At 34.0% G+C, this 15,489-nt stretch overlaps 2 protein-coding genes across 2 annotated transcripts in view; one reads left to right on the forward strand and one right to left on the reverse strand.

The window, feature by feature from the left end:
• LOC109176507 (myosin-6-like) overlaps positions 1–5,318 on the forward strand; it is a 28,097-nt gene extending 22,779 nt beyond the window's left edge. The window contains exons 25-38 of the mRNA XM_019325955.1: positions 4–122; positions 318–432; positions 515–535; positions 629–697; positions 1,141–1,311; positions 1,796–2,125; positions 2,669–2,755; positions 2,839–2,909; positions 2,998–3,097; positions 3,249–3,305; positions 3,505–3,561; positions 4,404–4,484; positions 4,628–4,710; positions 4,805–5,318. Coding sequence (XP_019181500.1) covers positions 4–122; positions 318–432; positions 515–535; positions 629–697; positions 1,141–1,311; positions 1,796–2,125; positions 2,669–2,755; positions 2,839–2,909; positions 2,998–3,097; positions 3,249–3,305; positions 3,505–3,561; positions 4,404–4,484; positions 4,628–4,710; positions 4,805–4,919 — 1,476 coding nt within the window. The 3' untranslated portion in view covers positions 4,920–5,318. The remainder of the gene's footprint in view (positions 1–3; positions 123–317; positions 433–514; positions 536–628; positions 698–1,140; positions 1,312–1,795; positions 2,126–2,668; positions 2,756–2,838; positions 2,910–2,997; positions 3,098–3,248; positions 3,306–3,504; positions 3,562–4,403; positions 4,485–4,627; positions 4,711–4,804) is intronic.
• A 1,602-nt stretch (positions 5,319–6,920) lies between these two features.
• Positions 6,921–8,656, reverse strand: LOC109176506 (NADH dehydrogenase [ubiquinone] 1 alpha subcomplex subunit 13-B). The gene is made up of 3 exons (XM_019325954.1): positions 8,283–8,656; positions 7,358–7,429; positions 6,921–7,273 (listed from the first exon to the last, which is right to left on the reverse strand). Exons 1-3 carry the CDS (start codon positions 8,495–8,497, stop codon positions 7,129–7,131), a joined length of 432 nt encoding a protein of 143 aa, XP_019181499.1. The 5' UTR covers positions 8,498–8,656; the 3' UTR covers positions 6,921–7,128.
• Positions 8,657–15,489: the final 6,833 nt, after the last annotated feature.

The following is a 15,489-nucleotide window of genomic DNA, read 5'->3' on the forward strand; positions in this document are numbered from 1 at the left end:
AAGGCCTTAGTTAGCGAGCTGGAGAAAAAAAATGAGGAAGCCAACAAACTTATTGAAGAGCAGTTGAAGCAAATCGTTGAAGCTGAGTCAAAAATTATTGAGGAAAAGACTGAAAAGCAAAGGTTGGAGAAATGAACTTCTCTCATTATGCATCCAAGATATACATATCAACCTAATTTCAAGCAACATTTTTATTTTTTGCATCTGATTTATTCATTAAAGTTTCATATTTATCATTTGAGATTGGTAGAACCTTAACGACATATTTTTTGTTCTTTTGTTGCATTTTTTGTTCTTCTGTTTGTGTCTTTTGACAGGCTTAAGGAGAAAGTATCTGATTTGGAAACTGAAGAACATATTATTCGACAACAAGCATTGTTGAATTCACAATCTAATAGAAGAATGTCAGGACGTTTTTCTGTAGCCACTCAGGTCATGACGCCACAAAAAATGTATTTCATGTTTTTGGACTTTTTGTTGGTTTTTCTTACTGATCTTTTATTTTCTATTGCAGTCTTCAGAGAATGGCCATCAGGTAACTAAACGGCGTGCTACCACTATCCCATGATTTTGCATAATAGTTGCATTGTCCCCATGGATGATTAATGTGTGAGGATGGTTTATACAGGATCCACAAGCAACATCAAAAACATTTGCCTCCTTATCATTAAGAAGATCCCAAATTGAGAGGCAACGAGTAAGATCTCAATAAAACATGAATGGTCTTCAATAAGTTGGCAAATATATTCACTAAACCCCTTAGGATATACACACTTCAGCTTTAGGGGAAGTTGGATGGTAACCGTCCAACCATCCTGTTGAATGTTCTCACTTAACCTGGATTTAGCCAAGGAGTCTTTCTTTGTGTGTGTATAGAAAAGACTTTGGTTCCACTGCTTCCCGTGCCTCTTTGCCAATAAAGGAAATTTAGGAGGGGGAGTGGGGAGGGGGCTTTCATTTCATTACACTTTTTTCCTTTTTATTATAATCAATTGATATGACCCAAATACTTCCACCCTTTCCATTTTGTAAAGGAGATATGGTTGGCAGTGGCATTGAAGAGTCTCTCACTCTCTGTAATGGATTTAGTGCAAAGTTGAGGCTAACTGATTTCATCATTTTATATTATATTTTCTGTAGGAAAGTGTGGATATTCTTATCAAATACACCCACGAAGATCTCGGATTTAGCGAAGGAAAACCAGTTGCAGCATTTACTATATACAGATGCCTTATTCAATGGAAATCCTTTGAAGCAGAAAGAACTAATGTATTTGATCGTCTTATTCAGATTATTGGTTCTGCTATAGAGGTAATTGTTCATATCTAAATTAATAATTTACCCTCATTAAAATATGATGTATGCTTGTGACTTCTATGATTTGATCTGTTAAAAATTGAGGTGTGCGTGGCATTAGGTCTATATTATTGCATATTCTTTATGCATGCCTATCTCATCATTTTGCTATTTCCTTTTCTTCTCACTGAAGTGGACCTTATTAATAGTGTTTGTACATTTTCTTTCCTTTAGATAGAAGAAAGTAATTTTGTTAATGGACAAGCCTTTTGCAGGAAAGGGGGTATAATGGATTATAGAATGATGAAGTAAAACCCACCTACCCGTTTGCAATATCAACTAACAACCATCTTTAGCATAGCTCATTTAGTGCCCTAAGCTTCTTATAAATCTTGAGCTTTCTGTGTAAGTAGGACCAATCCTTGTTCTCAACTCTAACTCTTCTATTTAAGATGCTTTTTTCCTTTTTTTTTCTCTCTCTCTATAATATCATTAACAGGACGAGGCGAACAACAATCAAATGACTTATTGGCTGTCAAACACATCTACATTACTGTTTCTGCTTCAACATACACTAAGAGCTACTACAGTTTCAACTCCACATAAACCCCCCCAACCAACATCTTTTTTTGGAAGGATGTTCAGCAGGTCATCTTTTTCTTCAAGCAGCCTCCCAGTTGGTGGACTTGATGCAATACGCCAGGTAGAAGCAAAGTATCCTGCTTTGCTTTTCAAACAACAGCTCACTGCCTATATGGAGAAGATTTATGGAATCATTAGAGATAACTTCAAAAAGGAACTGTCATCGGCACTTTCTTCATGTATCCAGGTGACAATTCCCCATATAAAGTTTCCTTTTATATTATTTTACATGCATTCTGTACTAACTCCCTTTTCTGTTGCTCTTCTTTAATGAAGTGCATCATAAATACAATAATATTTATAATTTAATTACCTAAAACACCCTTTAAAAACCTACTACATTTATTATGAGGAAACAAATACAGTGCATTTATTATGGGAAAAATGGAAATATATCAATTAGTCAATACATTAAATATACTTTCCTAAATCTATGTGTCCGGTCAAATGGGACACTATTTTGGATGGAGCAAGTAATATATTTCCAACAAAAAGAATCTGCAGGACTAGGTCAATTGATACTCGATTGCCTTCAGTTTAATTTTGAATCCACCTCTCTAAATACTATGGGAGAATGTAGTGGTGTGTAGCTTTATGGTTGTATGCTTTTAAAATTGTTTAACTATTATGTAAACAGGTTTCCTTTTTCAGTTTTGGAATGCTTTGCATGACCTCTGTCTCTGTGTTCTACTTTTCAGATGTCTAATTTCTTTCCACTTATCATATTTAGGCTCCTACAGAATCAGGCGGAGAAAATCCCTGGAAAAGCATTACTGAGAATCTTAATAGAGTTCTCAATACAATGAATGAAAATTATGTATGAAAACATTCCTACTGTTGTATTCCATGATCTTCTGATGTCATATAAACAAAAATATAATGTTATAAATGATGTTTCAGGTACCTGCATTTCTTGTCCAGAATATGATGGTCCAAATTTTCTCTTATCTCAATGTACAATTATTTAACAGGTATGTTTTCCTATAACCCAGCAGAAATTTGATCCTAGAGCAAATACTGCACTTCCTGCAATTTAACATTGTTAATGTACTGCTCCAGCATCCTTCAACAAAAAGAACGCTGTACTTTCAGCACTGGGGAATATATAAAAGCTGGGTTAGATGAATTAGAACTTTGGTGTGGAAATGCACAGGAAGAGGTACTATTCCAATGAATAAGTAGATTGGTATATTTGAGTGCTTAGGTCATATCTTTAAACTTTAGCTCAATATCTTTGCTCTATGCTTTTACTGGTATGGCTTTATTAAACAATTTGATGCTTTAGTAATGTTGACAATTATTTGTTACAGATTGTAGGTTCCTGTTGGGATGAAATGAGACACATAAAGGAGACTGCTGGGTTCTTGGTATGTTTCCTTTCCATCTTTTTAGGGCAAAGTAGATTTTTGGTTTGTGAATGTGAGTAATGTATTCAGTATTTTTGTAGCTGTTCTGATTCATACTTCTAAAGTTCTAATACTTCCGTACTTATCTTCAATTTTATTTTTCACTCTTAAGTGATTACACCTCAAAAAGCTAGAACTGAGTTACAATTTTATTTGGCAGGTTATGAATGATAAGGCGAAAGTTACCTATGATGATCTTATAACTGACTTGTGCCCAGTAAGATTTTTTTTAAAAAAAATCTATTTGCATGTGATTTTTCCCCTATATTGTGAATCTGTGCTGGTGCCAGGTGTGGCAGAGCTGAATGTATCTGTCCTGAGATGGGAAGCTTAAGACATTACAGAAATAGAAATACAGAGTAGAATTTGCCAGGATATTATAGAAAATAGAAATTATGAGCTTAGATGTGCCTAATTAGTTTGATTTGGACAGGTTCATTATGTTGAAGTAAGATGTGGATGCAGCAAAAACCAGTTTCTGACAAATACTGCATTGATTAGGAAATTAGTTAAAACAGAAATTATTAAAAGTTAAGGAACTACGGTGCAACAAAATGCAATAACTTGTCCAATCAGCAAAAGAATTATATTTAATGATTGTTTTCAACCTAAAAATACAACCCTACAAGGAATGGAAACATAAAAATTATCAAATTCCTTCTATTACAGAACTATTCACACACAAGATTTTTATCCAACTTCTAGACAAAGAACTGCAAAACTCAAATATAGAAACAAAACGATAGTGCCCAAGGTGCATTAAGAGTAATGAAAATTCTATCCAAAATGTTTCTGCCTTTAGGCATGCCTAGCATATCCAGTAAGTGTAGGATATGCTGCTACAAATGGGTGCAGTTCCCTATAAAACTGTGTCCTAGCATATCCAACATATATTTGGGCTTCAGATTCAATGGTACGCTTTAGAGCCAATAAAGTCAAGCAAGGACACCATTTGAAAAAAATTGAATACATACTGCTGGTGTCATCTTTACTTGTGTAGTAGCAGTACATGAAATTGTGAATCTTGAAAATTCTCTCATTAATATCTCGTGTTTCCAGATTCTGAGTAGTCAACAGCTGTACAGATTGTGTACACTATGCTCAGGTGAAAATGACAATACTGGAAGTGTATCTGAAGATGTGAGCTGTTCTCCCTTCTATTTCTCTTTTGCTTTCCCTCTACTGGTGCAAGAGGGGTGAATGGGGGATAACCCCCTTACCTAAATCCATTTTTTCATTGCATTTGCTCATTGTTGCTCCCTTGAACTACCTGTCGTTTTTAGGTAATTTCCAGCATCAAGATTCTAATATCAAAGGAGGAGTCAGATGATGTTGAGAACGCGTTCATGTTGGAGGACAATCCAAGGTAATTACAATAGGAAGTTGTTCCTGAAAATGGAAATCATGTTTGAATGATTCTTCGATTCACCCACCAATTTACATGTTTCTTTTAACTGCAGTATCCCCTTCTCAGTTGAGGAGCTTAGCCATTCCCTTAGAGATATGAATTTTACTGGTGTAAAACCTGCTGCAAAAGTCGCCGAACAGAAAGGCTTTGAATTTTTACGTGAATAAGGCTGTGGTTTCCTCAGCTTGTCCCTAAGTTTCTTGCAGATTAGGATGATTTTCATGAAGATTTCTTCTTCAGTAAATGTCACTGTGTAAATCCACACCTGAGCTTCTCACTGCAACGGCCCTTGTTATAAAGTTGCTCCAAATTCATTATAGAGTTTTAGGTTTAGTTAGATGCAGGGAACAGGCTGAATGGTTGCCACTCAATATCTTCTGTTCTATTTATGTCCTTAGATGAAGCCTGCCTTTAGCCAGACAGATTATTTGTAAAGAAGTAGAAGTTTTGGGAGGGGGAGGGGGAGCCATACTTAGTACTTACTGCTCCCTCAATTCTTTTTGTACAAAAGGAAACAGCACTCAATAATAATTTTTAAAAAGCCTCAATAAATTTCTTCCTTTTATTTTTAATTTTCTTTTACTTTACTTCCTCATTCTGTAAACCTCATTAAACTTAATACACTTACAATAATCTAGCACAATCCCCACTTGTTCAAGCTCAAATATCAAGTTTTGGCATATAATCTTTATTTAGTACACAAGAAATCATGTAAGTTCGGGTGTATAACCCTTACGGAGGTAGACTGTCTATCTAACTGATTGGGAGTGTTTGTATATGTTATAAAGAAATTGTGTGTTATTAATCATAATTGGTACCCAGTAAAATATATTACTTACATTCATATAAATATATGATTAACAATATTTTCTCTCTTGTGAGCCATATATGGCCTTCTCTTGTTCATCTCCAATGGTTGAAAGAATGAATACAAAATAGGACCCTATAAAAAGTAATACAATAGTCATTAGAGGACAGAAATGAAGGTTATTGCTTGCAAGGTTGAAGCCTTTAACCATAAAAGATATGCAAGATTTTATGCCCTTCAACTAAGTGTGCATTTGGAAGAATGGTGGAATTGAAGCAGTTAAAGTGATGGTGGGTCACTTCCATCATACTTTTACCTCTCCAGTTGAAAATTCTGTGATGGGAGCAACTCCAATCAAGTTGGTTATATTGTTGACTTGGTAATTATAAGGTCACAAGTTTGACTCCCAACAACGAGAGCAGCCTATTGACATTGGCCTTCTTGATTTGAGCCGGTCAGCTACTAGGCTGGTTTACCTCATTTTGGTCCTTTACCAGATTAATCTTTTAGTCAAGACGAAATACATCTTTCAATTCCTCATGCAAGAGGTCATGCATTCAAATACATCTATAATAAACGTGCAGTCCAAATCCCAAAAAAAAAAGACTATATATTCTAAAATTACAGCAGAATTTGCAAAGCTTTTCTTGTCCAAACTGAATCCAAAACCTTGCAAGGCCCCATTGAAATGGATCAATGGGCAAAAGTGGGATTTGTGAATTGTGACCACATTTCCTCAAATATATTCAAGAATGACAAGGGACTCAGCAATTGGGCTGCCAGCATGGTCAAACACATGAACCTTTTTGTGGACTGGGTTGTATAGCAACACCTTGTGGCTCTTGTTGGGAATGTCTACTTCAATGTATTCATATTCCATTCCCTTTAGCTTTAGATCCCATACTTCTGCCATTGATATTGATGATGATGAACTGACAAAAATGTGTAGTGTTTTAATAGAGGGGAAGTTGCCATAATCTGGGAGTGTGGTTGAGTAGAAGTGATTCATCCCGGGATCGAACATTTGTTCTTTGGTATGAAGTAAGAGATTAGTCATTGTGTCTAATGGTGAAAATCCTGGGTTAACTCTCTCCTTTCACATTCATTCAAGAGTGTAGTTTTAATCATGAGTTGTATTTAATACAGTTTGCCCCAACTTATTAGATCTCATCACACTTTGTGATCTAGCCATGATTATACAATGTGTCAATTTACCAACCAATATCAATATTCATAGATTTGTTCAGTTCTTTATAAAAAGCAAAGGGTGATAAAGTGACAACAAATAGGTAAGGACAATTCTGCTGTTCAATGATTACCAGATCAAACAATGGTCACCAAGTAAAAGTGATTTCCCATGTGGAGAAAAGCAAACTAAATCATGTTGAAAAGAAGATATAATCCAGTATGTATCAATGTTATGCATTAAAGAAAGCCTTTAAGGTACATTATTACACCGAGAAAAGCGCAGGGCGCAACCAAGTGCAGTGAAGACTGCAATAATCGGAAAAAAAAAAAAAAAAAAAAAAATGCTTTCACTGCTATAACCAACAGTGCATCTGTAGACCTTACCAGACATCAGGTCGAAGCTCCCCGGTTGCTGGGGGCATCCATCTTCCAGAGTTGTACACACTCTCGCCAACTTTCCAGCCAGGCACATCTTTCATAATTCTAGCCTCTTCCTCTAGATACTTCCTCCATTCTTTGACAAATCTATAAAAAGCAAGCAGCTTTGAGAAAAGAAGAAAAATGTAACCTTGTAAGGCTAGAGGGTAACGAAAAGTACAAGTTGCTAACCTTTCATCCTCTTCAGCTTGTAGCATAGGCAAGATAGCCCTACGAGCAGCATATTTTTCTTCCTTTATTACCCTGCAGAATGTCAAAATCATGGTATACTCTATCAGATATATATACCCAGCTTCTCATCTTTGAGGATTAAGGATATATGTGATGAGAAAATAGTTACTGTACATCCTAGAATATTCCTACTTTCTATGAACTCTAATGGCCATTAGAGTTCTGTAAAGGCCACACGTTGTTATCTTTAGTAATGGCCATTTAGTCCTATCTCTCAAACAATTGCTGCCTCTGTCCTTTATTGACAATTTCATATCCAAATGCAAAACACACACTCCATATTTCATTTCATCTATTTTTGGACCTTATGGCAAGAAGGCATTTCTGTTGTCACCATTATCCTTTATTGCAAGCTAACAATTTCATATTTAACAGTAAACTCAATATCACACTCAAATTTCATCTATTCTTTGACATTAACATCAAGGTGGCACTGCTATTGCCACATCAATTGTTTTTATTTCAAACCATCATCATTGTCAGAATCAGAATTTAAAAGCATGAACAAATTTGAACTCGGAATACCATTGATATATTCCAGTCTATCTTTCAATTCATTTAACACTAAACCAACATAACCCTAAAACTCAAATCCTCATAAATTCATTAATTACCAATTAATAACAGAGAATTTCAATTAAAAATTATAGCTTTTCACCTCATATTATCCTAATAATAACTAACAAAGGTGCATATAATCTCGGTGTCTCTAGAGTTCGGCTTAAGATTCAGTGTAATTTATGCGCAGTAATTGACTACGATATTCAATAAATATCCTCGGAATTGTAATCAAATCAAAGATCCAATTTTTTAAATGCAAACACATAGAGATACAAGGGAAAATATTTGAGTAGGGCTAGGGCACCTGCGTTTCTTATTGCCCTGGCCCACCTGATACATGCCCCAAGAGAAGACGCCCAAAGCGGTGAGGAAAATGGCCATGGCGCTAGGGCCGGTGTTGGGGATCCGGCGGGCGAAACGGACCGGAGCGAAACCTCCAGGCGGCGGACCATCCTGAAGAAGCGGCATGTCCTTCACGCTGGCCATGCCAGGCTTCTTCCTTATCATTGCCTCCGTCATATTTGCTAGGGTTTCTCAATGCCGGAGCTCAGCTTAGCAACAGAGGAGAAATGGATTAAACAAGTAGCCAAGGAGTTCGGACTTCAGAATTCAGATGAAACTAAACTGGAAATCGGAAAAGAAGGAAGATGACCCGAATCGATTAAACAGGGAATTGAATAGGAATAAAATGGTTAAAGTAACTATGAAGTCCCTGTACTATAATGTTTTGTTTAATTTAGTCCTTGTATCTTTATTTTGTTCAATTTAGTCCCTCTACTTTAAAAAGTGGTAAAACTAAGAACAATTGTCTAAATCTCATTACGAACATGGTCGTAATTATTTATTTTGGACATACTAATTTAATATATTGGTGGTAAAAATGATAGATTTTAAATATTTATAAAGTAATATATGAGTAGGAATATAAATATCATCAGTGCCACGTAACCTAAGTTAACGATAATATTAACATCGTTGACTATTGTCCTTAATTGCACTAATTTTGAAAGTATAGGGACTAAATTGAACAAAATAAAAGTATAAAGACTAAATTGAACAAAACGCTATAGTACAGGGACCTCGTAGGTACTTTAACCGAATAAGATCTAAATTGAACCCTGATAGGTCATTAAATAAATAAAAAAAAGTACAATTCAGTCTGAACACTTCAAATGTGAATTTTTTGCGGTTTTGGTCCCACGACAATAGTGTCAATAACAATTTTGATCTATGACTTTTAAAATTTGCAGAATTAGTCCACGACTATTACTTTCTTAGTAAAAATAGTCCTTCCGACGAACTCTCCGTCAATTGTTCGCCAAATTTTTTTTTTCTTCTTTTTTTCACAAGAGTATAATGGTCTTTTTATTTACCTAAACTAATGACCAAAATAATAATAATAATAATAATAATAATAATAATAAACTTAATCTGCTCAGATTACGCGCACACAATACACTTTCACCCTCATTCTGAGCAGATTAAGTTTATTATTATTATTATTATTATTTAGGTCATTAGCTTAGGTAAATGAAAAGACCATTATACCCTTGTGAAAAAAAGATATAAAAAAAAATCGGCGAACAATTGACGGAGAGTTTGCCGAAGACTATTTTTGCTAAGGAAGTAATAGTCGTGGACCAATTCTACAAGTTTTAAAAGTCGTGGATCAAAGTTGTTAGTGACACTATAGTCGTGGGACCAAAACTGCAAAAAACTCCTCCAAATGTATGCAATTGCACCTGATAACAAGTTACTAACAATTTTAACCGGTTAACTGCTTACGTGGAATGTGAGTTTAAATAATTTTTAATAAAAAACTTTAAAATTAAAATTAAATTAAACTTTAAAAAATAAAAATAATAATAATAATAAGGCGACCACCCCTTCCCCCTCCTCCTTCGTCTCCGGCGAAGACAAAGGAGGCGGGGGGGGAGGGGGGAGGGGATGTAGTAAGACGAAGGACATTTCTCACGCCACCCCCGTTCCTTCGTCTCCGCCGAAGATGAAGGAGTTGTCTTCGCTTCCAATCGGAGACGAAGAGATCAGTCTTCGTCTCCAGTTGGAGACAAAGGAGGAGGGGGTGGCCGGCGGCCACCCCGATGTTGTTTTTAAAAAAATAAAAAGAAATTAATATACCATTATTATGGGCCATTTGGCATTCAATGTGGATCATGGTCCATGGTCTAATGATTACATGTCACATTTAGAGTTAACAATTTTTTACACAACATGAAATTATATATGAATATAACGGTTCAAGTTTAATTTGATTGTGTCTCAAGTTGTTAATGGATTGATACGATAATGACACAGTACTTAGTTTCAATTCTTAACAAGTTAATCTATTAAAATAATATATATAAGCATGTTTAACATGCTAGAATTATTGTATTTATATGATTATACGAACCTATTACCCGATATATCAACAATACACACTTACTATTTTAGTATTTTTATTTAGAATAATACTTACAACAACAACAACAACAACAACAACGCCAAGCACCTTGTGCTCATATGTCACTTCTGTGGCTCTCCTTGAAGGTCACAGGATCGAAAATCATAATAACTACTCCCCACCTCATATTGTGGCTAGGATTGGGAGTAGAGACTAGGGAAGAACAGTAGGTCAAGATGGCCATCAAACCACAACCATACACGTTCCTCTGTCAGTTATCACGTTCCGCCGAAAGATTACTAAGTGCTAACTGCCCATGCCCTAAACCAACCAATAGGCCAAACGGCTAAACTTCCCATGAACCAATAACGCAAATACCAAAAATCAACCTCTCTACCCGGGTGAGTGTGCTCCACCAATCGAACTATGGTGGCATGTTGGACCAAGGTGAAAGGTTGGACTGGGCAAGGGCCAGATTGGCTCCCTATCCAAAAGACCCTTTTGGAAAGACATTGATGCACTTAAACAACACATCAAGAATTTCTTGCGCCCATCAACTCCATTTTTCTTCAACACTCTGTATAAGTCTTACAAAGATGACGTAGATTTTGTCTGCGGTTATCCTTAAAGCATGTAGGAGGGCGTTCCAACCATTGTATGTGCCTTACAAGGAGGTTGCCTTCTTCAAATGAGGAAGAAGACCGCGATCGTCACCTTATTCTGTAGAAGGCAACGCTAGTCGCCTTCTTTCAGTGAAGAGGCAACTAGCGACATTCACCAATTTTTTCATTGGAACCTTAATTACTGGAGGGTAACTGGTTAATGTACGTGGATGCAACAAAATGACAAGTTAGAGTGTTCTATTGCAACTTTTGAAAATTCAAGGGTTTAATTGATGAGACTTATTTAACCTTTTTCTCAAAAGAAAATTGATGGGAATCATATAGACTTTTGAACTTTCTATGTACATTTTCAAACTAGCATATAATCAAACTATTTTAGTAAATTACTTATTAAAAAAATAGTAATGTGTCATCTATAATACTCTTAAGGCTGACATGACATTTATGTATCAAATTTATCTAGATAAGTAATAAGTCTTCGCCAATTATCTTTCCCTTCTTGATCTCGATATCAGACAAAGAGGAAACTTCTCGTCCCTTCGTCTCTAATCTAGAGATGAAGAGTGGAGATAACGAAGGCAACTTCATCTCCAATTTGGAGATGGGAAGCATAAAAGGTCTTTTCGTCTCCAGTTATTAGAGACAAAGAAAGTGAGAAAAGTCCCTTTGTCTTCGAACATTGAAGATGAAAAAAAATTATTTATCCTTAATGAAGAGTAAAGATCAACTACTTGTAATCACCTTCATTTTTATTTATTTATTTATTTTTATTTTACAAATTTAAAAGGATGTCATAGCTTAATGGTATTTCACGAGACATTAAATTAAAACTTATGAGTTTTGATTAAGAAATTACTTCCTAAAACTACTTATTGAATTTTTTTTGGACTTTGAGTGTCACATTAGTGCCATGAGACAACCTTCTTAGACTTGCTCATTAAGATTTCCTTACCATGTACATGAAAAGATTGCTTAGTTGTGAGAATTTAAACAAGGTTAGGTGGAATAGAGTTCAAATATATTTTAGTTGAATTTTTTTCTAAATGAAATGACGGGTATGATTTAATTCCTATAGACAAATGCTGGCTGGCAATTTGTTCATCAATCATATATTTTAGTAAACTTCTCAATTATTTATCTAGAGCTTTTAATCCTCAAATTGATAAGCTAGCCAATAAATATTCCTTCCAAAATTCACCAAATCCATTAATGTCCCCTCCACACTTCACTTCCTTCTTACATTTCATACTGAGTCACTCTAAAGGACACAACTAAACCCAATCATACCATACCTAATTACTTGTATATCATTTGAAGTTCTATTCGACACAGACAAGATTAGTCTTTGTGAGATTATGTGGTCTGATAATTAAAAAAAAAAAATGCTTTTGTTTGAATATGATTTATTTTTATTATTTTTCATTGATGTTGGACATACATTGAGAATTTCATTCATTTACTTTTTTTTTTTTTAAGTACTACTAATTCTGTATCTGTCATTCATTTACTTATTCATGAGTAAATAAATACCCATCAGCAAGTTCGGACAAAAAACTTGTTATTATGTAATATATGAAAATTAAATAAAATGCTCAAATTTTATAATATGAACCATAGTCGACAATATAATTTGTCGAAATTAATGCTCCAACTCTATGGATCAATTCAAGAGCCATACCATCTCCAATTTGGGACAAGATTTTTCTTTTCGGATTATAGAAAACTCACAATCACTTTTCAAGAGTATTTAGGACAAGATTTTGTTAAATAAATATAATGTTTAACAAAAATAAAGCTACATATATGAGTATTTAATTGTTTGCAGCTTATGTACGTAATGCAATCATGATTGTGTCATGTGTGTGGTTAAGAATAAACGTATGAGGGCATCTTCAATAGTGATAGGATTTTGAGGAGATTTTACAAGTGTGATTAAGAAAAAGAAATTGGTAAAAAGGAAAAAAATAAATAAATAACAAAATAAAAAATTGAAACCAACCCCCACCCCCCCCCCCCCCCCCAAACCCCCTAAAATCCTCAAAACCTGACAAAATCCCCCAAATAACATAAGAACCCTAACCCTCTTTCTCCTCTCTCCTCTCTCCTCTCTCTTCTTATTGGGGATAGCCTGAGCATGTTTATTGATTATCACTCTTGCAAAAATTGGTCTAGGCACTCGCCTAGGCCCTATCGTGGCAATTTTCCTCCTAGACGTCCGCCTAAGCGATCGGCGTCCTAGACGCCCGTCTAGCGCCTAACATGGCTGACTCAGCCGCCTAGCGCCTAACTCGGTCGAGTTAACTCGTCAATTTTAGTCGGGTTAGCCGAGTTAACCCGGTCGGCCCGTCCTTACTAAATTTTATTATTATTATTATTATTATTATTATTATTATTATTATTATTATTATACACACACACACACACACACACACACACACACACACACACACACGTGCACTATTTTCTTATTTTAGTTAGCCGCATAGGCGCCCACCTAGACCGTCTAGGCGCTACTCTACCGTCCGACTAACGCCTTGCGCCTACTGCAACCATCTTGATTATATAATTATATATTTCAATGATCTTGTGGTCTAGTGGTATGAAATGACTCTCATAAATAGGAGGTCATGTGTTTGATCTCCTACTATATTATAACAGAGTCGTACTAAAAAAAACAAAAAAACAAAAAAACAAAAAAAAAGATTGCATGCGACTTATATCTTAATTTTTTCCATTTAAAAGTATTTTATATTTTATAGTTATAAAGTTATTCTTTTTTATTTTTGAGACAAATCACTATTGTTATAACTGTATTAGTTTCTTATTTTTTTTCTCAACTATTTTATTTTCACTATTTTATCAATTATTTTAACATAATTCAAACTAACCATTAAACACATTTTATTCGGCTTTTATAAAATTATATTATAATATAATCTATATTTGCACTTATATTATTATAGAGTCTTAATTTTATAATAATCTATACGCACCTATGTTATTCTATATTGCCACTGTTTAAAATTTATATCATTATTTATTTATTTAAAAGACTTACTGTCGAAAAATGTAAACATTTATACATTGTGACAATACTTAAATTTCAAATTTTTGTTATGGAATTTAGGGTATCAACGTTGTTGAATAATTGCAATCCAATAGATATTCATGAGTCTAGTCAAGTAGCTAGTCCAAGTAGTAGTTTAAACCTAGTAGTCAAAATCTATCTGGTTTGACATTAGACATCATTAAATGACATTTAATGCTTACGTATGGAGACGTTACCACAACACACTAAAAGCGAAGTGTCACCTCACATTATTGAAAAACCCTAATTAATATAAATAGCAATTCTGATTTTTAAATGATACTCAAAACTGACTTTTAACATCAAATTATAATTATTATTATTATGTTGCTCGATCTTAAGCAAATAATAATACTTGAACTTATTCCCTATAAAATATTAAATTAATACGTAGTAATATTTACTAACCACACATGACTATGTATTATTTGACACATTAAACGCTTCATTATAAATTTTAATGTACTAATTTTTAATACTTCACGTTAACTAAACCTGTCATTTTGTATTTTAACCCAATTAAAAATAGTCACCATTAATCACTAACAACATATGTTGGCTTATATTATTATTATTATTATTATTATTATTATTATTATTATTATTATATAGTCTCGAGCACCGCCCGACGTGTAAGTGTGTAACGGCTAGGAGAATGGAGGGAATTGAAGAATTCCTATGCCGCGTGACATGGACCCCACCAATTATTACAACAACAAAAAAAAAAAAAAAAAAAAAAAAAATCCAAAAATAGTGGAAAGATTAAGGGCATGTTAATGTGGTCAAATCTACACTCTTAGCCTAACCTACTTTCTTGTCTTCTCTATTTGTCTTTCACTTTAAAGTCTTTCTACCAACAAAAATATGCATTCATCTTTATTTTTTTTATTTTTTATTTGGGGAGAAATTCTCTTTATTTCTTATCATTCAAGACAAGAAACTAAGCTTATCAATCATATCCAAAAAAAAAAAAAAAAGTTGATTTAACATGCCAAGAAATTGACATTGAAGATTTAACATGCAATTATTAATACTAACACTAATTTCATCCAAATTAAGTTTATTCTCTTTGTTATAGTTTTGTTTTCGTTTTTGGTTAAATCGATATTTCACTTTTAATCTTTATTTAGAAAAAAAATTACTTTTTAGTTCAAATATTAAAATGTACTTTGTGAAATTCTCAACAAATTTTACCTATTTAAGGGTATTGTTGATACTTTGAGCTAGAAGCAGAACATTTTTAAAGTTAATTATTTGAAAATCTCATTGTAGTTAAAGAATTAAAAATTGAAATAAAAGCTAACATCTAAGCATACCCATCACTTAATTCTTTATTTTTTAATGAAATTATAATGTTTTAGTAAACTAGACACTCAAGAATTTTTTATACACTTGA

Source organism: Ipomoea nil, unplaced genomic scaffold, assembly GCF_001879475.1.
Source record: "Ipomoea nil cultivar Tokyo-kokei standard unplaced genomic scaffold, Asagao_1.1 scaffold0706, whole genome shotgun sequence".
Taxonomy (NCBI): Eukaryota; Viridiplantae; Streptophyta; class Magnoliopsida; order Solanales; family Convolvulaceae; genus Ipomoea; species Ipomoea nil.

Excerpts from the sequence above, each read along its gene's own strand:
- LOC109176506 (XM_019325954.1), bottom strand. The coding sequence starts at position 8,497 with ATGACGGAGGCAATGATAAGGAAGAAGCCTGGCATGGCCAGCGTGAAG. Across the intron at positions 7,430-8,282 it reads CAGGGCAATAAGAAACGCAG|GGTAATAAAGGAAGAAAAAT; the intron begins GTGCCCTAGCCC and ends GACATTCTGCAG. Across the intron at positions 7,274-7,357 it reads CAAGCTGAAGAGGATGAAAG|ATTTGTCAAAGAATGGAGGA; the intron begins GTTAGCAACTTG and ends TGCTTTTTATAG.